The sequence below is a fragment of the Crocuta crocuta genome, unplaced genomic scaffold (genome assembly GCF_008692635.1).
Source record: "Crocuta crocuta isolate KB4526 unplaced genomic scaffold, BGI_CrCroc_1.0 scaffold345, whole genome shotgun sequence".
In the NCBI taxonomy this organism is placed as follows: domain Eukaryota; kingdom Metazoa; phylum Chordata; class Mammalia; order Carnivora; family Hyaenidae; genus Crocuta; species Crocuta crocuta.
In genome coordinates this window covers 909,769-931,646 of record NW_027527574.1, presented here as the reverse complement: position 1 = coordinate 931,646, position 21,878 = coordinate 909,769, and the positions used below count along the sequence as shown (strand labels likewise).

The window sequence follows — 21,878 nt, the reverse complement described above, 5'->3', positions numbered from 1 at the left end:
ACATAAAAAGATTAAAACCAAACATACTTACTCTCCCATAGTCCATGGTGGACAGCAGCATAAAGGAGGGAAATGTTTCTGCTGATCTTTGGCTTCAAGAATTAATACCAGATTTGGATACCGGTTAGTGAGATAATTGGTAAGGAATCCCATAAAGTTGTAAATGACATAAGCTTCATAACATTCTCTGCAAGTATCCACATATATTGCAATGCTGGGATATTTCAAAGCTATCCACTATGAAAAAGCACAGATGTTAAAAATAGTTGCAGCTAAGATAAAATGAACTGTCACTCACAATGCTAACTTTTAAACTTGAGATGTCTTGTCACATATTTACATCAAACTTTCTAAAATTTATGAGAGCTACCAGACAACCTGTAAAATGAATTTTTAAAAGCAATAAACATATTGAATAATGGTAAACAAAAACATTCATGTAGATAGTGAATATGAAGAAAGAAGCTAAATTATTTTATCAGGTTCTTAAATATAATATGAAATTTTTGAGATATCATAGAAAATGCACTTATAGACATTTCCTTTAATTTAATCAAACTAAAGCAGTCACCTGTGACAATTCCATTAAAAAATCCACTGGGGAAGGCTTTTTTTTTTTTTTTATAAAAGATTTAATAAATAAAAAGGATGATAATGTAATTTTAAGTATTACATTCTTTAAAGGACTAGGGACTAGTAATCAGAAATTTTAAAAGATAAGCAAAGAAAATAGCTATAGATCTTTTAAAAATGTAAAACACCCATGTTTTCTGTTGTCATACTTCATCTTTTTTATTAACATTAAAAACACGTGAATCTTTTCACGTTTCTTATTAATCTGACCCCATATTGCCAAATGATGAACTTTCATTACCTTAAGCATTCTGTAAATATGGTTGTATCATCAAACAAGTTCTTAGCTAATGAGATAAAATGAAGCATACTTACACTATCTAAACTGTATATGGGTACCATCCAAAGAATCCTATTTGGAAAGCAGAGCATAAATTAAAAACCTTTTACATCATATTTATGAAATAAGCAAACACAACTAAAAGAATCCCAACATGTTAAGGTTTACCTTATTATTGGTTTCTGTAGTTCAGGTTGTGTATAATGCACTAAATGCTGCAATATCACCCATAGTGATATAGGTATAGTCAACAACAAAAAAATTCCAGCAATAAACCAAGCCTTTGTGTGTATTCCAACCTTAAAAAAAAAGAACATATTTAAAATAAATCCTCTGATATTAAAATGAAAGAGCTAAACAAAATATTTTTATTTAAATTTATATTTATTTATTAATGAGGTCAAACATTTTGCAAATGACTAGTTGCTTTTTTTCTTCTTCAGAAAACAGCCTAGGGAGCACCTGGGTGGCTAAGTTAAGCATCAGGCTCTTGATTTCAACTCAGGTCATGACCTCACAGTTCATGAGTTCGAGCCCCATATTGGGCTCTGTGCCTACAGCGTGGATTCTACTTGAGATCCTCTCTCTCAAAAGTAAATGAATAAACTAAAAACAAAGAAACAAATAGCCTATCTGTGCTTTTGTGGAGGGAGGGGGACAATTTTTCCTCATGGGGTTGAGCATTTTTCCTTGTGAGGCCTTTTGTAATAGTTCTGTATACATTAAGAATATTAACATCATATCATTTTCCCTTAGCTTATTGTCTTTTATATTTGATTATTGCATATTTGATGTATAGAAGGTTTAAAATTTTCTGCAGGTCTAAAAATCTTTTTATGGTCTACTCCTTTGCTTTTATGTTTGGAAAGTTAAAATTCTACCTGCATTTTCTGTGAATTTTATTGTTATCCAACATGTTACTGAGTATTGCCTAATACTTTTATAAGTTTTTTATATGCATTGTCTTATAACCCTCTCATTTCATAAGTACTGCCACAACCACTGTCCAAGCCAACAGTGTTAAATACATGCTACCCCTCTTATATCTAACAATATCAACTCAGGATACTACATTTTAAACCCGTATATAATTTTTGACTCCCCCCAAACCTAACCACTAATAGCCTAATGTGGACCTTACTGGTAACATAAATAGTCCATTAACACATATTTTGTATGTTACATGTACTATATACTGTACTCTTACAATAAAGTAACCTAGAGAAAAGAAAATGCTATTAAAATCTTGAGAAGGAGCGCCTGGGTGGCTCAGTCAGTTAAGCATCCGACTTGGGCTCAGGTCATGGTCTCACAGTTTTTGAGATCGAGCCCCCCTGTTGGGCTCTGTGCTGTCAGACCTTGCTCTGGATTCTGTGTTTCCCTCTCTCTCTGACTCTCCCTTGCTCACACTGTATCTCTCTCTTAAAAATAAACATTAAAAAAAATTTTTTTTAATCTTAAGAGAAAATACATTAGACTGTATTTATTGACAAAAATGTGTGTATGTGGACCTGTAGTAGTTCATACCCGTGCTGTTCAAAGGTCACCTATACAAAAAGTCTTGAACGCTGGAGACCAATCATGATACTAAGTGAAAAGTAAGTACATGCAGGTGAAGATTCTAAAAGGAATGTAGGTATAATCGTTTTCTGGGGATTTTTGCTTGGTTCAGTTTATTTATTTTTTAATATTTACTGATTTTGAGTGCGCACAAGTACACATGAGTGGGGGAAGGGCAGAGAGAGAGGGAGAGAGAATCATAAGCTGGCTCCACACTGTCAGTGCAAAGCTGAACCCAGGACTAGATCCCACAAACCATGAGATCATGACCTGAGCCAAAATCAAGAGCTGGATGCTCAACTGCCTTAGCCACCTAGGTGCCCCTGTTCAATTTCATTTAAAATAGAGTACTGATGGTCCCAGACTTACATAGTTCAACTTTCAATTTTTTGACTTTACATTGGTAAAGAGACTGTACTTTGAATTTTGATCTTTTCCTGAGTTTTTTTACTGTATGGTATGATACTCTTTCCCTAATGCTGGGCAAGGGCAGGGAGCTACAGCTCCAGGTCTGCCACATAATCATGAGGGTAAACAACTGATTTGGCTTCCTCAACTTGTGATGGGGTTACATCCTGGCAAACCTATCATAGTTGAAAATACCCTAAGTCAAAACTGCATTTAATGCACTAACTCTCCCAAACATCATAGCTTTAGCCTAGCCTACCTTAAACATGCTTAGAATACTTACATTAGTCTACAGTTGGACAAATCATCCTACACACAGCTTACTTTAGAATAAAAGTTTACCTTCATGGTTGCATGCTGACTGAAAGCTATGGCGTGCTGCTCCTGCCTGGCATCATGAGAAGACCATTATACTGCACAGCACTAATCCAGGAAAAGATCACAATTCAAAATCTGAAGCACAGTCTTCTACTGAATGTATACTGCTTTCACATCATCATTGTAAAGTCAAAAAGTCATTAACTCAAACTCTCAGAGCTGAGAACCTTTTGTACCCATTCGGCCATTGTTTTTCACTTTTAGTACAGTATCCAATTACATGAGCTACTGAACACTTTACTATAAAATACACTTGTAGAGGATTTTGCCTCTATAAGCTAATATAAATGTTCGCAGCACATTTAATGTAGGCAAGGCTACATCCCTATGTTTGGTAGGTTAAGTGCATTAAATGCATTTTTATCTATGATATTAACTTATGATGGGTTTATCAGGATGTGATCCCACTGTAAGTCAAGGAAGATCTGTCTTCATTTTAATGATGACCTAAAACAGTAATAATAATGATAGGAACGTATTCTAGATCTTCTCTATTCTAAGGTGATAATTAAGATCAGTATTGCCACATTTGTTTTTATAATTGCCTTAGTGCCAACTTGGTGGTAGACCTAAGAGAAAAACNGTGTAAAAAAAAAAAAAAAAAAGTTTTCAAATGATCATAAAATCAGTAACTAGAGAAACTGAGTCATTGAGTCAGTATAAAGATGCCAAATTAAAAAAACTCTTGCATCATAGAGTTAGTATCATTTTTTCATTGCAAGTGGTAGTTTCTTAAAAACATCTGTCCACATTAATGCCATTAATTTGAATCACTGGTTTTATAGCTGTTTTGATTTCTGAGCTATCTGAAAAGCTACATGCATAAGAAATTTAATCTATTTTGGGTGTGCACAAATTTAAGTAGTAAAATAAGTAAACATTAGGTATTTGTAGGAATCATTTTTACCTTTATTTTAATTTGACACTTATTTCTAAATAAATTATTCACACTTGAGACACATTGATATGAGGCTATCATTTAACATAATTAAACTTATCAGCCATAGGCAGGCTTGTTTTGCTTCACAAAACAAGGAGGAGATAAGTAGCATAATTTTTTTTCCCTAAGATAACTTGAAGAAAGTAGAAAAAACCACTAAAGACAAACATCCAGGAGTGAGTTAACTGAACCTGAACCAAATGTTTTAAAAGCAGAGAGGAGGGTGCAACGAGAGTGTGCTCTCTGGGCCCAATCCTCCTGAGGGGAAGACTGGAGCACTTACACAAAGAGTAGCTACTTAGAGCATAAGTACACGTAGGGCAGGGTAAAATAACTGCAGAGTGAGTAGTGTGACATTATGTGTGCATTTAACTTACGTAACCTCCATTATACACACTCAGCCAAGTAAGAGACAGAAATAATTCAAGTAGGGCAGATGGTCATCTTGCCATTCTAATAAATGAGTACATGCCCCACCATGGGCATGGGATAGGCTCTTAGGAACTTGTTTTCTACGATCTCAGTTCCCACTGACTTCTCAGTGTGAGCACTGTGATTCTAGTGTTCAAAGACAAATGTTTTTCATATAAACCTGTCCCTAAACATGTAAACAGTTTACATGTCTTATTTTTACAGTCTTGTTTCTTCCCTGCCAAGGATACTTAAAAATTCAGTCTTCCATCTCTATTTCTGCATCCTGACATGGACCATAAGTCACTGTAACTCAGGCACCCTTGACCTCTTAACTACCATAGAGAGCTTTCTAACTTTCCTTCACTTCCACTTTTCCATAGCTGGTAGTGGTCTTGTCAAATGCCTGCTGGTTCATTTATTAGATCTTTATTAGTTTCTTCCATAGCATGGTGGGGGTTTTTGTTTGGTTTTTTTTTTTGGTTGTATCGATCTCTACCACTAAGTTCCATGAAGGTGGGTGCTAGCTTTCTATCTTAAAAAACAAAAAAGTGATAAAGCCTGATTTATCACTGGGATGAAGGAAAGTTTACAATTTTTAAACAGGGCAGCAAGGTGACATTTGAGTACAAGACGTGAAGGACATAAAGGAATGAGAATACCATCTAGGAGAAGACAATGCCATAAAGGGGGAACATTTAATGCAAAGGTTCTAAAGAGGTAACAAACGCCCAGGTTTGAGTAAAGTGTCTGTGGTAGAAGCCCAGAATTGAGGAGAGAAAGTAGAGGGGGAGGAGGAGAGGGTAGTGTCAGATTATAATTGGGCCATAATGGCCAGAGTTAGGGATATTGTTTTTTAATCTGGACTTGGAGTGACTGAAAAACTGGGAAGAAGGACATATGTAATATGACTTCTGCTTTAATTAGATACTTTGGCTGGTGAATTGAGAATAGTCCAGGCAAGACATGAAGAGAATTTGGTTCAGGGTGTTTGCAGTAAAGACTGCAGATCCTTAAAAGCTGGCACTGAAAAATTCTAGTTAACCAACAACTAAGAGAAGCCTTAAACTAGGTTGATATTATACATATTATTAGCCTTACAAGTAGTTCCTATACCACACTCCAAAAAAATACTTCAAAGTAAGAAATGCCGATTTGTATTAAGATGTCTGTACTTGAATTCTGGTTGACATATTATGAGAATAACCTAAGTATCTTAACAAATGGGAAATATTTAATGTAGTAGAGTATTATATTAACATTAAAAATAACTACATGGGCTACGCCAATATGGGAAAGTCAACAAAATATAATTTAGTGAACATACAGAAAACAAATGTATATTAAAATGCATTTTGTTTAATTAAGTAAAAATCATTTCCATAACAAAAAGCCAAAAACAGCTGTGGTCTCACCATTGCTCTTATAAGTGTTGCTAAACAAAAGTGCTTGCTGGTTTTCATTAACTTAGAATTTAAAATTCATTATACAATTTTTACAAGGTACCTATCTTAGTTGAGTATTTACCTTGGGGTCTTCCAGCTTGTAGTATTTTACTGATGTCATAATAAGAATATGACATCAAAAAATACACAAGGGATTTTTTTGCAAAATCTTTATTGGTTTAGAGCTAGCTAATTTCCAAGTAAAAACAAAGTTAAACCAATCAGAATCCTTTAATTCAGGAAGCTAGTTAAATGCTAATAAAATTCAATACATGGTTTTCAAGGTAGTCCAATATCTGAACAGATCAGATTTCAGGAATAAAATAACCTTACTTTCAGGGTTTTGATGTACTTGAAAAAGAGTGCCCTTCTAAGCAGCGATCTTAATATAGTCTAACTATTTTCTCGACTTGGTCCTCCTTCCACCAGCAGCACGCTTTGAAAAACCGTGAACAAGAAACCAGACAGGTTTATGAACTAAGACCGGGCTTGTTTACATGAGATTTTCAGGATATCAAGTCTGGGGCATCTAGGGTAAAAACGGGCAACCTTAGATGGGCAGGACGGTAGAAGAAAGGGTAGGGAGGCCGATGGTGAAGGACCCTCTTACCTCTAGCTTCTGTAATTCCCACACGCATAGGGGAACCGCAACCACTATGGACACCAGGTAGATGACCACCGCTAAAGGTCGAATCCACTGTCTCCAGTTCCTCCAGGTACACGTGCAAGGCATGTTTTCGCATAAATCAGCTCCAAATGGCAAGGAAAAAAAGCTCGATGGAGATTGTAATGGGGAGCCCTGTTCTTTGGTTGTTTTGTCAACTCGCATGCTACAGAGAAACAGCTGTTAGGCGACTTTACCAGCAGCTCGAGCCGCCTCCTCGGCCCGTGTTGTGCTTTCTGCTGCTGCTGCCGCCGCAACTGCGGCCGCTCAGGGTGCTACCAGGGAGCAGTGCGGGAAGCATCCTTTCTTCCCCACCCCGCATCCACCCAGTTCTTCGGCGGTGGAATACCCGGGCGGAGCCGCTGCCCTCACCTGGGTATCTCCCACAGCACCGCCTGCACCATGGCCTCAAGAAGAGCGGCGCCGACCAGGACCGGCCTCTAAAGACCCTGCATACACTTCGGTTCTGCCCCGCCGCTGCCTGCCCACTTGCTCTTTTCTTGGGCAGTCGAGCTTCCTCCCTTCCGCACCTGCAGGCGTCTCTTCGCCCGATTTCGCTGACAGATTGTAGGTGAGGACTCAAACCAGCGGGCCCCAGGATTTCCTCACTCACTCCCACGGGACATCCCACAGCGGAACCCTAGGCCAACACAGGGCTTCCGCTTCCGCCCCCGCTGTTTGAGGTTGCTGATTCGTCGACAGCGCCAAACTGGGCCCGCCCCATCCGCCTCACTTTACACTCTCTGATTGGTCATTTGTGGGGGGCGGGGCTGTAGAGAGGCGTAGCAAGGCTAGGAGGTTGGAAGGAGAGGAGGTGGGTAGGAATTGGTGGAGTTGGTACCGGTTGCCTCAATGGCCCGTGAACAGGATTCTGAAATCCTGAAAGCTGTAAGCATTGATTGAGAACACTTGAGGAGCACCTACTACGTTCTCCTGCCTGACTGTATTCCAGCATCGAGAAAGCCTGGGTAAGACCTTAGAACTGAGCCTTGTGTTCGTACAGAAGATCTCCGGTTCTCTCTGTGAGTGGATAGGAGAGTGGGGGGAATAAGAGAAGAATGGAAAGTGTCCTCCTANTGGCTACTTATTTATTTCTGGATTTTGCAGAAAATTCTAAAGGTAACAATTTTAGAAGCAACTGCAAATACTAAATATCCTTTTCGCATTTAGAACTCGTGTTAAAAACGAATACATTTAAGTTTCAAAAGGTTTTGACATTCCAACTGACAAAGATATTTTATATGCCCACAGCTTTTAGGTAAACCTATAAGAATAAATGGCAAATAGGATCTTAAAGCCTTTTAAAACCAACAAAGCAAACACATATCAAACTTCTCAATTAGCTATCCAAATGTGCCCTCTATTGTAATTCTCATGTCCTGAGAGGCAGGCATTGTACTAAATTCTTCATCTACATTATATCAGTTGATCTAAATCCAGAAAAGCAAGCAGATTTCCATGTTACAGATGAAAAAAAAAAGTTTCAAGTGGTTTCGTAATTTGCCTTTGTTCATTGAGCTAGTTAGTGGTAGGGCTGGAATTCCAACTTTGTTCTCTGGATTCCAGAGGTACTGCTAAGCATTTGACTTGTCAGACACACCTGGCACTTGAGAGTTTCTGACTAATGACTGTGGACAAGAAAACCTCAGTATTGAGTACACCTAGCCTGGAATTCTGAGGGAGGCTTCGAGGGAATGCTATCTTCCCCAGTGTCATTTGCCTTGGCAAAGCCTAGATCTGGATTTCTGCATCCATCCTCCAGATCTTTAACATCTCCATTTTCCAACCTGGCCTCTTTTAATACAGACTGCATTCTTAAAGGGAAATAGGCCTTTTGTTTATTCTTCCTGAGGTAGTCTACAAAATCAAAGTAGTTCTTTATTTCCTGATCGTTAAATGTATGCATATTCCATTGTTAAATTTCAGAAAATAGAAGAATATAGAAAAGTAACCCTTACTCTACAACCAAGTGTAACCACTACTTACTTTTTTGATACACTATGTATCTTCCTTAGATATACTGCACACATAGCTTGTCTCTATGCTTTCAGCCACAGTCATTGTCAACTTTAATAGTCTTCCTCATTCTTTCTCAGGGGCAAAACTTTTTTACCTGATTTATGAAAACTTTCTTCATTTTGTTCCCTGTATCCTTATGGGATTCATGTTATATTGTAATGTAACAATATAACATATATCCTTATGGCATTCATAATTACTTATTTGTCTTTCCTAGGAGCAAGCCAAAGTTGTAGAACTATCAGAATAAAGCAAGAGATGGAAGAGACCAGCATGTCAGATGGACGAGTGGTTTTGCACACCAGTTTGTGAACTGGGGTTCATCTATGGTGAAGTTGCTACAGATTGGCAGAGAAATAAGAAAAAAATATATAGTGAGTTTTTCATTTAGTCAAACTTAAGGACTATGCATTATGTTGAAATTGTTCATTCTATTTCTATTATCCAATGACAGTTATAGAGTAATTATTTTCTAAATATTTTTCTTTGGAGAGTAAAATGTTGCTAACTATATTTGCTCCCATTTGGTTTATTTTACTTTTGAAAGTTTTCTTGGTCCACGAAATTCTAAAGTCTAACAATTACTGAGATAGAGAATGGCCACCAATTTCAGCAATCATAATGCCAGTGTGATTCTAGTTTACTTGCTCTATCTGCTATATGTATTCTCTGTATTCTTTTTGGATATGACTTAGTCTGACACTGGGGGTGGATCTGAGCTTAATGGTGTTTGGAAACTAAGAAGTGGTTATAACTAGCAGATGGTACTAGGGCCAAAAGTAAGATATTATTCATTCTTGGTGCAGTTTATATAGATGAAGTGAAGTTTCTGTTTGTCACTGTAGTATATGAAAACAGGTAGATGGAATTTTGCCATCCATGGAGAATATGTTTGGGTTAGTCTGACTTAAAATCATGTTAATAAAATCACTTTGAGGGAACCTGGGAGGTGGGCACAGCTGTTAATCCTTTGGCATGTGTCTCCACATCTCTCTATATAATATGTCCTTGGTGGTTTTAAAATATGGCTATAAGTTCTTTGATGTTCTTTCCATGAAAAGGCATATCTTGGATCCTTTCCTCTTAAATCTGGATGGGCTTATGATTGATTTATACAATAGAAAGTAGAGAAAGTGATCATAGTCACCATATGTGACTTCAGAGGCTAAGTCATAAAAGGCCATGCAACCCCATCTTGTCTGTTGAAACCCTTGCAAACTTTTGCAGCTCTCAGCCATCATGTAAGAAGTCTGACTTAACTGAGTCCTGTGTGTTGTGAAAAGCCCAGAGCCCTAGGGAGACCCCTTGAATGTACTCTGATTGACAGTCACAGCTGAGCCCAGCCCTCCAGTTAGCCTAGGCGCCAGATATGAGAATGGAGAAGCGGATTCCAGATCTCAGCCATTTAGTTACACCTCAGCCTTTTCAGTCTTCCCAGCTGAGGACCTAGACCTGTGGACCAAAGTGAGCCATCCTGCCCTGTCTTGTCCTCATTCCTGACCTGAAGAATCCACGATTTTATTTTATNTGAGATCATGACCTGAGCTGAAGTCGGATGCTTAACCGACTGAGCCACCCAGGCGCCCCGAATCCACGATTTTAAAACAATGGAAAACAAGACACAGACTGGGAGAAATATTTGCAAAAAATACATCTGATAAAAGACCGTCATTCACAATGTTTAAAGAACTGTTAAAACTCAACAATAAGAAAACAAAAACTCATTTAAAAAATGGGCCAAATACCTTTACAGACCTCACCAAAGAAGATATAAAGATGTCAAATAAGTATATGCAAAGATGCTCCACATCATATGACATCAGGGAAATCCAAAGTGAAAAAAAAAAAAAAAAATGACTTACCACTACACACCTCTTAGAATGGTCTAAATCCAGAACACTAACAGCACCAAATGCTAGTGAAGATGTGAAGCAAAAGGAATTCTCATACATTGCTAATGGGAATGCAAAATGGTACAGTTACTTTGGAAGATAGTTTAGAAGTTTCTTATAAAATGAAATATAGTCTTACCATATGACTCAGCAAAAGTACTTCTTATTATATACCCAAAGGAGGTGAAACCTTATGTCCACACAGAACCCTGCATGTTGATGTTTATAGCACTTTTAGGCATAATTGCCAAAACTTAGAAGCAACCAAAATGTCCTTCATTAAGTAAAAAGATTAATACACACTGGTACATTCAAACAATGAAATATTATTTAGCACTAAAAAGAATTGAGTTATCACACTATGAAAAGACATGGAGGATCCCTAAATAAATACTACTAAGTGAAAGAAGCCAATCTGAAAAGACTACACACTATGATTCCAACTATGTGACTCTGGAAAAGAAGCTATGGAGACAGTCAAAAAAGTCAGTGGTTGCCAGATGAGGACAAGGGAGAGATGAATAGTCAGAGTATAGAGGATTTTTAGAGCAGTGAAAATACTCTATATATTAATGAGTGTATGTCATTATGCTTTTGTTCAAATCCATAGAATGTGTAACACCAAGAATGATCCCTAAGGTAAACTGTGGATTTGGGGTGATTTTGTTGTGTCAGTGTAGATTCATCCTTGGTAAAAAATGTACCATTCTGGTGGACAGTACCGAAAATGGGGAGGCTCTGCATGTGTGCAGGGGCTAGGGGTTGTATAGGAATTCTCTGTACCTTTTTCTCAATTTTGTTTTAAATCTAAAACTGCTCTGAAAAAACAATAAAGTCTTGAAAAGAACCCATAAGCATAATAAAAATGATTGTTTTATTCTCTGTTTAGAGTCGTTATGCATCTGTTCCAGTGAACAGATTACCAAAACCATGTCTCTCGTCTCCATGTCTCTGTCTACTGGGAAAAGGCTTCTTGCTTAGAGTGATTTTTTTTGCCTAGAGCTGACTTTAAGTCTGGATAATATGTCTAGGGTTTTCTTTTTTAGGAGTAGCTTGCCTTCAGAATTTGAGATTATGCTAACCAATGAAAGAGTTAAGTGAGTGTTAGATTTAAAGGTTGCAAGTGTAGGGAAGGGGTATGAGTAGGTCTTCACATTATCTTGATTTTGTAATGTGTCATTTTCTCTTCTCCCCCAAATGGGAGGGAAAATTATCTACTATGTACCAAATGAATGGGGAAGAAACTATAAGCGAAGCCAGCTGTAATATCAAACTTTAAAATCTGAACTTTGAAACTGAGTATTTTTGACTGTTAAGTTTCAGCTTTACCTACCACATTGTTCAGGCTACATTTTAAGCTTTGTTGAAGACACTATGGTTTATTTATTTATTTATATCTCCTCTATAACTCCCTACGTCTATAACAGGTAAAGCTGTATATATTACATGTATTAACAGATTTCTATGTATATGTCTGTATATCTTTATATACATTTTGATCTTGTCTTTTTTCCCCCTCAAATGCTTATTTATTTATTTTGAGAGAGAGACCAAGAGCAAGCTCAAGTCAGGGAGGGCAGAGAGAGAAGGGGAGAGAGAGAAAATCCGAAGCAGGCTCTAAGCTGTTAGCCAGAGCCAGACTCCGGGCTCCATCTCACTAACCATGATATCATGACCTAAGCTGAAATCAAGATTTGGACACATAATTGACTGAACCACGCAGGTGCCCCAAGGTGGCATCAATTGACCCCATCTTGAAGAGACTGCTCTCAAACATTTACTGGTTACACTTATAATTTGTTAAGTGTAACAAATATATTAAATGTGAAAATGTATTTAACATGTTCATGTTGAAATGAAAATGAGTTACAATGACTCTGAAAAAACTTCTAAGTATTTCTTTTTTTTTTTTTAACATATTTTTTATTTATTTCTAGGAGAGAGAGAGAGAGAGCCAGCGTGAGCAGGGGAGGGTCAGAGAGAGAGGGAGTCACAGACTGAAACAGGCTCCAGGCTCTGTGCTGGCAGTCAGCACAGAGCCCGACGCGGGGCTCGAACCCACGAACCGCGAGATCATGACCTAAGCGAAAGTCGGACGCTTAACCGACTAAGCCACCCAGGCGCCCCAAAACTTCTAAGTATTTCATGTCATTTTGTTTATTTTGTTTAGTGGGTCTTATGATTCAGAACAAACTACGGCCTGCAACCCAATTATGGTCTGCAGTCTATTTCTTTATGGCTCATGAAGCTAAGAACTGTTTTTACATTTTCTTTTATTGTGGTAAAATAACATAAAATGTGCCATTTAACTATTTTAAGTGTACAGTTCAGCCATTAAGTACATCCATCTTATGAAACTATCACTACTATCCATATCTGGATTTTTTTTTGTCAGCCCAAATTGAAACTTTGTATCCATTTAATACTAATTCCTCATTTCCCTTTTCTCCCAGTTCCTGGTAATCACTATCCTACTTTCTGTCTATATGAATTTATTCTAGATAGTTCATGTAAGTTGGATTCATACAATATTTGTCCTTTTTACATCTTGTATATTTCACTTAGCATAATGATTTTTAAAGTCCATTCATGTAGCAGGTATCAGAATTTCTTTTCATTTTTAAGGCTGATTAGTATGCCATTGTTTGTATAGACCACATTTTGTTTAGCCATTCATCTGTCAACAGACATTTGGGTTTCCACATTTTGCCTATTGTGAATATTGCTGTTGTGAACATTGGTGTGTGTACTTTGACCTTTTGACCCTGACCACAGAGCCCTCCTTTCTATCCCCTAATGGTGTCCAGGGCCGTGATGCACACTGGTATACAAAGGAAAATATGAAATTATTATAAATTTTTTAAATGTTTTATTTATTTCTGAGAGAGAGAGAAAGAAAGAGAGAGAGAGCATGAGCAGGGGAGAGTCAGAGAGAGAGGGAGATACAGAATTTGAAACAGGCTCCAGGCTTTGAGCTGGCAGTCAGCACAGAGCCCTACGTGGGGCTCAATCCCATGAACCGCAAGATTGTGACCTGAGCCGACGTTGGACGCTTAACCGACTGAACCACCCAGGTGCCCTGGAAATGGGAAATTATTATGTTAGTTCAGTGGATGTAGAGTTTCAGTTTTGCAAGATGTAATAGATCTGGAAATTGATTGACAGCAATGTGAACATACCCACTGCTTTCAGTTGGCTCTTACATTTTTAGAGTTGTAAAATAAAGAAAAAAAGGAAAGAATATTTAAAAATGCTTACTATCTGGCCTTTTATGGAAAAAGTTTGCTAACCCCTAATTTAGAGAAAATTTTAAAACCTCTATAATGGCCTGTTATTGCTGAATGAATCTCAATGTAAAGTTCATTCACTTCTTTATTAGAGAAGTATTTAAATTTTAGTAGAGTTTCTCATACTAAATATTCGGGGAACTTTAGTTATTTGGTGACCAACCAACATTGAAAAATCACAGTTTTGATTTTGTTACTAAGAGTAAGATTCACTGAGTTACAAGCAAGATTCAATGATTTTGAGGGATCCTGCAGTAAAGTCAGAATAATAGGGCACAAGGTTCCTTTCTTTAGAGCTCAGGTAGAGTGAAAGGCCCCACCAGGTGTAACCGGGCATGAGAGGCTTGAGGCACTGTCCTTTTTACTTTTGATCTACTTTGCTTTGCTTAAAAAATTTTTTTAAATGTTTATTTTTGAGGGAGAGACAGAGACAGAGCATGAGGTGGGGAGGGGCAGAAAGAGAGGGAGACAGAATCTGAAGCAGGCTCTAGGCTCATTGCTGTCAGTGCAGAGCCTGATGCAGGGCTCCAGCTCACAAACCGTGAGATTATGACCTGAGCCAAAGACGGATGTTTGACCCACTGAGCCACCCAGGCACCCCTGGTCTACTTTTCCGTTTCAACTCTAGGTAGGCTATGTCTTTTGAACCCTGCTATGTCCTTAAGGTTGAGATTCCCAAACTTCCTTGTTTCATAGCATTGTTGGAATTTTTTCATCGTGTCCTTGAGCCTAAGAATACTGCAGAGTTCCATTTATTAAGTAATTCAAGTCCAAACAACTTAATCATAGACATTCATATGATGTCTCACAAATGTCTCTGTGTTTCTCTGAAAATTTTAAAATATCTCATGGTAAAAAAAAAAAAAAAAAAAAAATCTCATGGTGCCTTGTGAGTTCATTCCAGAGTCCTTTGCCCCCGAGCATGCAGTTTGGGAATTAAAGTCATAGGATCTTCTACCTGGGTTTCTGATTTGCCTTTGTCCTTTGTCCTTGCTTCTTGTTTTATCTCAATTAGAATTTCCCACATTTCCATGGCTTGCCTAACAATAATTTCTGATGGCTTTTTTTACTTAAAGATTTAATTTTTACATTCTTGATTCAGGTTTCTTCCTTTGGTACATTAACTTTTATGTTGGATTTTCATTATAAAGGCTCTGTGTTTAAACTACAAAAATAAATACTTAAATGCATGGAACATTTGCCCTCATCTTCAAAAGTGTGTTACTAGAATTACTAGATTAATGACTGTAGGGTTCTTTAGTTTCCTCACTAGAAAGGTGATAAAGTATCTTAAGCCACCTGATAATCCTTAGTAGTATATGTTGGCCTTTGTCACTCAGGTGAAGAAGATGCTGTGAATTGTGCCAACAACTTGCACAGTAAATAATAAATTACCTTTTCTATAAATTATTACTCACTAGGTGAACTTTCCAGTAGGTCTGTCTGGTAGGAAAGTTGCTTTTTTCTTACCTCCATGGATGTTTTATTTTCAGGCTGATTTAAGTGACACTTCTGAAATATCAAGTTACAGGCTAAAAGAAATTTGAAAAACCTTAATGTTAAGTAACAGATTCAAGAGTAGATAACTCAGAAGATTTGAGAGAGAAGATATTTGTGGTTAGGAAGAAGATTCTGTGCATTATAAAAATATGAGAAAGGAAAAATGTTTTTATGCTGAGAAATTCTTCTAGGATTTAAACAAGAAGTCATTCATTTCTACATTAGATGCTAGACCGTGATGATCTCTATAGAAAGAAGGCTTTGACAAATTACATGAGGAAAGGAAAATACAAGGAAGGATTTTAGTTTACTGTGGAGGAATAGTTTTCTTCTTCAAATGTAAGGAGAGCTTTATGGAATAAGGCAAAAACTCTTACTTTTCTCATATATTTCAGGCTGTGAGTCACCCTCGTGTAAACTCATGTAAAGCACATGTCCTGTGTGCTTTTGCATAGGTAGGATATGGGGGTGAGAATTATACCTCTCCTGCACTGTTGAACCAGTACTCTGTGTATGTTTAGCTCTAAATGGAGTCCCAGCAGGCTTGGGCTAGTCTAATCAGTGTTTTTATTTATGTATCATCTTTACTATGTAGGAGGTAGAACTAGAATTTTTTGATGCTATTGTGTAAATCCTATGATTTGCGCTTTTGAGTTTTCTCATCTTGATTTTTTCTTCCTGCTTGATACTCTCCCTAGAATCCTTACTAAGTCAGGATATAAAAGTCAGGCAGTTGTCCCAGAACTAACGTCTTTCAACTCCCCCTAATCACAGGTTTTATAATAAGTGTCTCCAGGAAGGAAGACTTGTGTGGCAAAAGTACCTTGTTTGATTCATTTTCTGCTGTTGCCATAACAAACAATCACAAACATAGTGGCTTAAATAATATATATTACCTTAACAGTTCTGGGGACAAAGAGCTAAAACCCTGGAATTGGCAGGGGTAACATTCCTTTCTGGAAGCTCTAGGGAGAGTAGCTTTCCTTGCTCAGTCAAGTCATTGGCAGAATCCAGTTCCTTGAAGCTATAGGACTAGAGCTTTTGTCCTTGCTGGCCATCAGTTGAGGGCTGTCCATAGCTTCTAGAGGATGTCCACATTATTGGTTTGTGGTCTTCTTCCTCTACCATCAAAACCAGAAACAATGGGTTGAATTCCTTTCAAGAGTCCTCTCTTCTTCATCTAATACTTTTAAGGACCCATCTGATTAGATTGATACCATCCAGATAATTTAAAATAATCTCAAGATCCTTAATCACATCTGCAAAATCACTTTTGCTGTACAAGGCAATATATTCACATGTTCTAGAGTTAGGCCATGGACACCTTTGGGGTCCATTATTTTCCTATCACACCTGATGTTTTTAGTAAATGTGATACTGAAACCATCTTCAGTTTTTAGTCAATTCATAGCTGTATTCAGACTTTCTTACATTCACCGATAACTAAGTATTTGAGGACAATTCTTTCATAATATGGAACTATATAGAATAAGGAGATGGAAATAAAGGGGAACATAGAGATGAAGGAAAGTTTTCTTTTTGTCCAAAAAGGAAAGAAAACAACAGCAACTTGAGCATCTTAAAATGCTAATGGGAGGAAACCAGTAGAGGAGGGTGAAGCATGGCAAGCTTAAGGTAATCCTCCCACATCTGTCTGGTCTTCCCTTCTGCCATAGTAGACATGGTGTCATGACATAGGACATACTCACCCAGCTACACAGTACATTTCTTTTTTTTTTTTTAATAGTTTATTGTCAAGTTCGTTTCCAAATAACACCCAGTGCTCATCCCAACAAGTGCCTTCCTCCTTGCCCATCACCCCCCCTTCCCCTCTCCCTCACCCCCATCAGTCCTCAGTTTGTTCTCAGCATTCAAGAGTCTCTCATAGTTTGCCTCCCTCCTCCTATCCAATTATTTTTCCCTTTCTCCCCCATGGTCCTCCGTTAAGTTCCTCCTAATCCACCTATACATACAAACATATGGTATCTGTCCTTCTCTGCCTGACTTATTGCACTCAGCATAACACCCTCAAGTTCCATCCATGTTGCTACACATGGCCAGATTTCATTCTTTCTCATTGCCATGTAGTATTCCATTGTATAGATAAACCACATCTTCTTGATTCATTCATCAGTTGATGGACACTTAGGCTCTTTCCATGATTTTGCTATGTTGAGAGTGCTGCTATGAACATTGGGGTCCATGTATCCCTATGCATCAGCACTCCTGGATCCCTTGGGTAAATTCCCAGCGNGTTGCTGTCCAGTTCTCCCAGCACCATCTGTTAAAGAGGCTGTCTTTTTTCCATTGGATACTCTTTCCTACTTTGTCAAAGATTAGTTGGCTGTACGCTTTTGGGTCTGATTCTGAGTTCTGTATTCTATTCCATTGGTCTATGTGTCATGTGTCTGTTTTTGTGCCAATACCATACTGTCTTGATGATGACAGCTTTGTAGTAGAGGCTAAAGTCTGGGATGGTGATACCTCCCGTTTTGGTTTTATTTTTCAATATTACTTTGGCTATTTGGGGTCTTTTGTGGTTCCATACAAATTTTAGGATAGTTTGTTCTAGTTTTGAGAAGTATGCTGGTGCAATTTTGATTGGAATTGCATTGAATGTGTAGAGTGCTTTTTTGGGTAATAATGATATTTTAACTATATTTATTCTTCCAATCCAAGAGCATGGAATGTCTTCCCATTTCTTTGTGTCTTCAATTTCCTTCATAAGTTTTCTATAGTTTTCATCATACAGATCTCATATCTTTGGTTAGTTTATTCCTAGGTGTTTTGTGTTTTTCTGTGCAATTGTGAATGGGATCAGTTTCTTGATTTCTCTTTCTGTTGCTTCATTGTTGGTCTATAAAAATGCAACCGATTTCTGTACATTGATTTTGTAACCTGAAATTTTGCTGAATTCATGGATCAGTTCTAGTAGGCTTCTGGTGGAGTCTGTTGGGTTTTCTATATAGAGTATCATGTCGTCTGCAAAAAGTGAAAGTTTGACTTCTTCTTTGCCAATTCTGATGCCTTTTATTTCCTTTTGTTGTCTGATTGCTGATGCTAGGACTTCCAGCACTATGTTAAACAATAGTGGTGAGAGTGGACATCCCTGTCGTGTTCCTGATCTCAGGGGGAAATCTCTCAGGTTTTCCCCGTTGAGGATGCTGTTAGCTGAGGGCTTCTCATAGATGGCTTTTATGATGTTTAAGTAAGTTCCTTATATCCCAACTTTCTCGAGGTAGACAGTACATTTCTCAAACCCTTTGGAGATAAAGTTCTGAATAGTGATTAGGCTCCTCCAGTAATGCATTCTCTGTTACTCAGAAGGCAGAATGAGGTGTTCAGCACAGCTGTGGTCTTGTAGCAGCATTCTGGGGCTCATTGTGAAGAAGCTGGAGGCAGGGGAAGCCTCTTGATTTGATTCTCCAAACCCATTATTCCCCCTCAGAAAGCCCGGAGGCCACTTCCTTCACCAAGCATTGGGTAAGGGAGCAAGAGAGCATCTCTGCAGGACTCTATCCTGAAATCTGTAGTTGACAGTGGGAAATGCTACAAAGGTTGCATTTCCTGATTACAGTGGGAAAATGGAATTTCAGAGGGATAGAGGCTAGGTGGTAGATTCAGCAAAGATCTGTTTAGTGTGGTCAGTCCAATGAATCAACAGAGAATAGTAATAGGCATGTTTTGAAATAACTGGGCAGCCTACCCAGGTTCTGCTTTACATAGAAAGGTTCCACTTTGAGCTCAGCTGGGGAGAAACTAACCCGACATCACTGTTTGGATTCATGTCTTCTTATCAGGTGCCCAGAACTAAGCCAGTGTGTAGGTTTGAAGCCCCTCAACAGAGACGGGGGCAAGCAAGCCTCTGATAAAGAACCCTGCAGCACACCCATAGGTGTATACAGTGCATTTCCTCCACAGAGTGGAGAGCTTTCCATAGTCACCTGTAGCTATTTACTCAGGAGACTGTGCACTGAGGAAAGAGAAATACTCAGAATTTCTGGGAACTATTACATACTAATGCTAACTTTACACTGATCCCCAGAGGCCCAAAACACTACAAAAGTCCACTAAAGTAGATGCTTATAGATGTCGGGCTTTAGATAAAGTCTTAATTCAAATTCAGCTAACAGTGGGTCTAGTGGAACTAGAGACCACTAGTGTTTTATTATAGTTTGTTATTACGGTCATAGAATATATGGTGTTTATTATTTACAGTTATAGAATATATGGTGAGAACACACACACATGTACTTGATGACTAACAAAGTGCCATTCTCTGGTTCCCTGTCCTTCAGAGTGAGGGCTGTTACAAAAGGAAAAACCATCTAGAATCTCTGGAACTCTTCTCACATGATATACCAGCTGGTAAGCAATACTTCTGAAGGGATTGTAGAAAGCACTACTGCCATAAAAACCTTGAGAGAAGCTGGGACAGTGATTCCTATTATACCTGTATAAAATATTTCTGTGTGACCAGAACAAAAGGCTGAAGCACCTTGAAAAATGATAGATTATTGCAGACCTAATCAGATTATGATTAGTTGCAGCTATGGTTTTCAATATATATTGACTAGAACAGCTCACCACCCTAGCACCTGATATGTGACCAACGACCTAGCAAATGTATTCTTTCCCAACCCACTCAGGAGCAATTTGCATTTATACAGCAGAGACAAAGGTATATACTTTATTGTGTTTTATGAAACATCACATTTCTCTTTTACATTGATTATTACAATGTTAATTGAACCTAGTGAGCAGGAAGTAGAAAAAATATATACCAGAAGGTGGGAGATAAACTGTGATAGTTAAGGGCCTTGCTCCCCCCCACACACACACTTTTTAAGTTTATTTACTTATTTTGAGATAGCATGAGAGAGCAGGGGAGGGGCAGAGAGGCAGAGAGAGAGAGGGAGAGAATCCTAAGCAGGCTCTGCACTGTCAGCATAGAGCCCCACCCCAGGCTCAAAATCATGGACCGTGAGCCAAAATAAAGAGTCGGGTGCTTAACCGATTGAGCCACCAGGTGCCCCAAGGGCCTTGCCACTTTGATGAAGTTTCAAGGGGTTCAGTGATTCAGAGAATAGTGGCAGTACCTTCCCCTAACCACCACAAAGAAAGAGGCTCATTGTATGATGATTTCCAGATTGTGGTGACCACCTATACCACATTTGGGCGTTCTGCACCAGTCCATGAGATAACCCATAAGCTGCCAGTTTTCAGTGGGTCCTAGAACAAGAACTAGCTTTGTAATGGGTCCAGGCTGACAAGCAGGCTCACATGCCTGCTGCGCCTTATGGCCTAGCAGATCTAGTGACATTGGAAGTGTGCCTGGTAGCAGAGATGCTGTTTGGAGACCTTGGAAGGCCCCAGATTAGACAGGTTTTGGAGGAAGTTCATGCTATAACTGTTCCTCATTTGAAAAAGCAGTCTGTAACTCGTTATTGAGTCCTGATGGAAACTGAACATCTGACTTTGGGACTCTAAGTGACTGGACAACCTAAACCACCCATCACAAACCAGCTATTATCTCAACACTGAACCGCAACACCGGGCATGCCCAGTAGCATTCCATTATCAAACACAAGTGGCAGTTCTACAACCTGGCCCTACCAGGTCTGAACTGTTAAAGCAAAAGGCTCAGACTTCAGACTTACTCCCACTTGCAACCTAAAATATTAGTCACTACAGGTGCTTTACATATAAGATACAGGGAGTTGGTGGGGGGTGGGGTGGACAAAGAAATAACTAACATAAAACACAGCTGCTGCAATCCTCCACGTCGAGAATTTCAGGAACTGTGGTTCTGGTAGTGGCTCAGGAGAAATGAGAGAGGTTGTGTAGTCAAGTGGGCTGTTTATCAGGGTGCATGAATAGTTTGTGATGTGGTAGCTCTTCATCACTTGTGGCAGCTCTGACTTAGCTTGTGTGGTGCTGACACATACCCAGATTTCCTCTCTCTCCGGTACCCGGAAACATTACACTTAGCTGTCCCTCTTACAGGAGGAGGCATGTGGTTCTGGCCAATAGGTTATGAGTGAAAGTCATGTGTGTCAATTTCAGGATGCAATATTTCATTGCTGGTATAAAACCCTCTAACACTCTGTTCCCTTCAACAAATCTTGCTAATTGGAGCAGCTAGAATGATTCTAGATAACCAAAGCCTGGGCTCAGTGGGACCACACTAAATGAAGTCAAGGTGCAAAAGTTTCCTTGGCATAATGCAGATGGAGGAATCTAGAGACTTTGGGACTAGGGGTGCTAAAGTGAATTTTTCATGTGCAGTCCATTCAGTCCCCTACCCTCTAACTTTGTCGCCCTCAGAAGGGGCCCAGGGAAAATACATTGGTAAAAGAAGTACCACCCTCTTTGGAAAATGCTTTCATGGCTATCATCTGTAATTGTAGCTGATACTGAGGAATAGCACACTTAACATAGATTTCCTAAATTTGCTGAGG

General features: G+C 38.6%; 1 protein-coding gene and 1 long non-coding RNA gene across 5 annotated transcripts in view; one reads left to right on the top strand and one right to left on the bottom strand.

Moving 5' to 3' along the window:
- TMEM184C (transmembrane protein 184C) overlaps positions 1-7,373 on the bottom strand; it is a 33,368-nt gene extending 25,995 nt beyond the window's left edge. For all 3 annotated transcript variants that reach the window (XR_013336732.1, XR_013336733.1, XM_077770682.1), the window contains exons 1-5: positions 7,092-7,373; positions 6,666-6,885; positions 1,082-1,212; positions 949-985; positions 32-237 (exon numbers count right to left, since the gene is read on the bottom strand). Coding sequence is in view for 1 of the 3 variants with exons in the window: in XM_077770682.1 (XP_077626808.1) it covers positions 32-237; positions 949-985; positions 1,082-1,212; positions 6,666-6,885; positions 7,092-7,123 (626 nt within the window). In the remaining 2 variants the exon portion in view is untranslated. The remainder of the gene's footprint in view (positions 1-31; positions 238-948; positions 986-1,081; positions 1,213-6,665; positions 6,886-7,091) is intronic.
- Positions 7,374-7,512: 139 nt separating this feature from the next.
- Positions 7,513-21,878, top strand: part of LOC144236998 (uncharacterized) — a 97,843-nt gene continuing 83,477 nt past the window's right edge. Inside the window, exons 1-3 of one of the 2 annotated variants that reach the window (XR_013336728.1) lie at positions 7,513-7,687; positions 8,956-9,112; positions 19,716-19,785. This is a non-coding gene — a long non-coding RNA (uncharacterized LOC144236998). Of the gene's footprint in view, positions 7,688-8,955; positions 9,113-12,567; positions 15,062-19,715; positions 19,786-21,878 lie in introns of those variants that run through there. The other variant, XR_013336729.1, reaches the window with a different exon arrangement.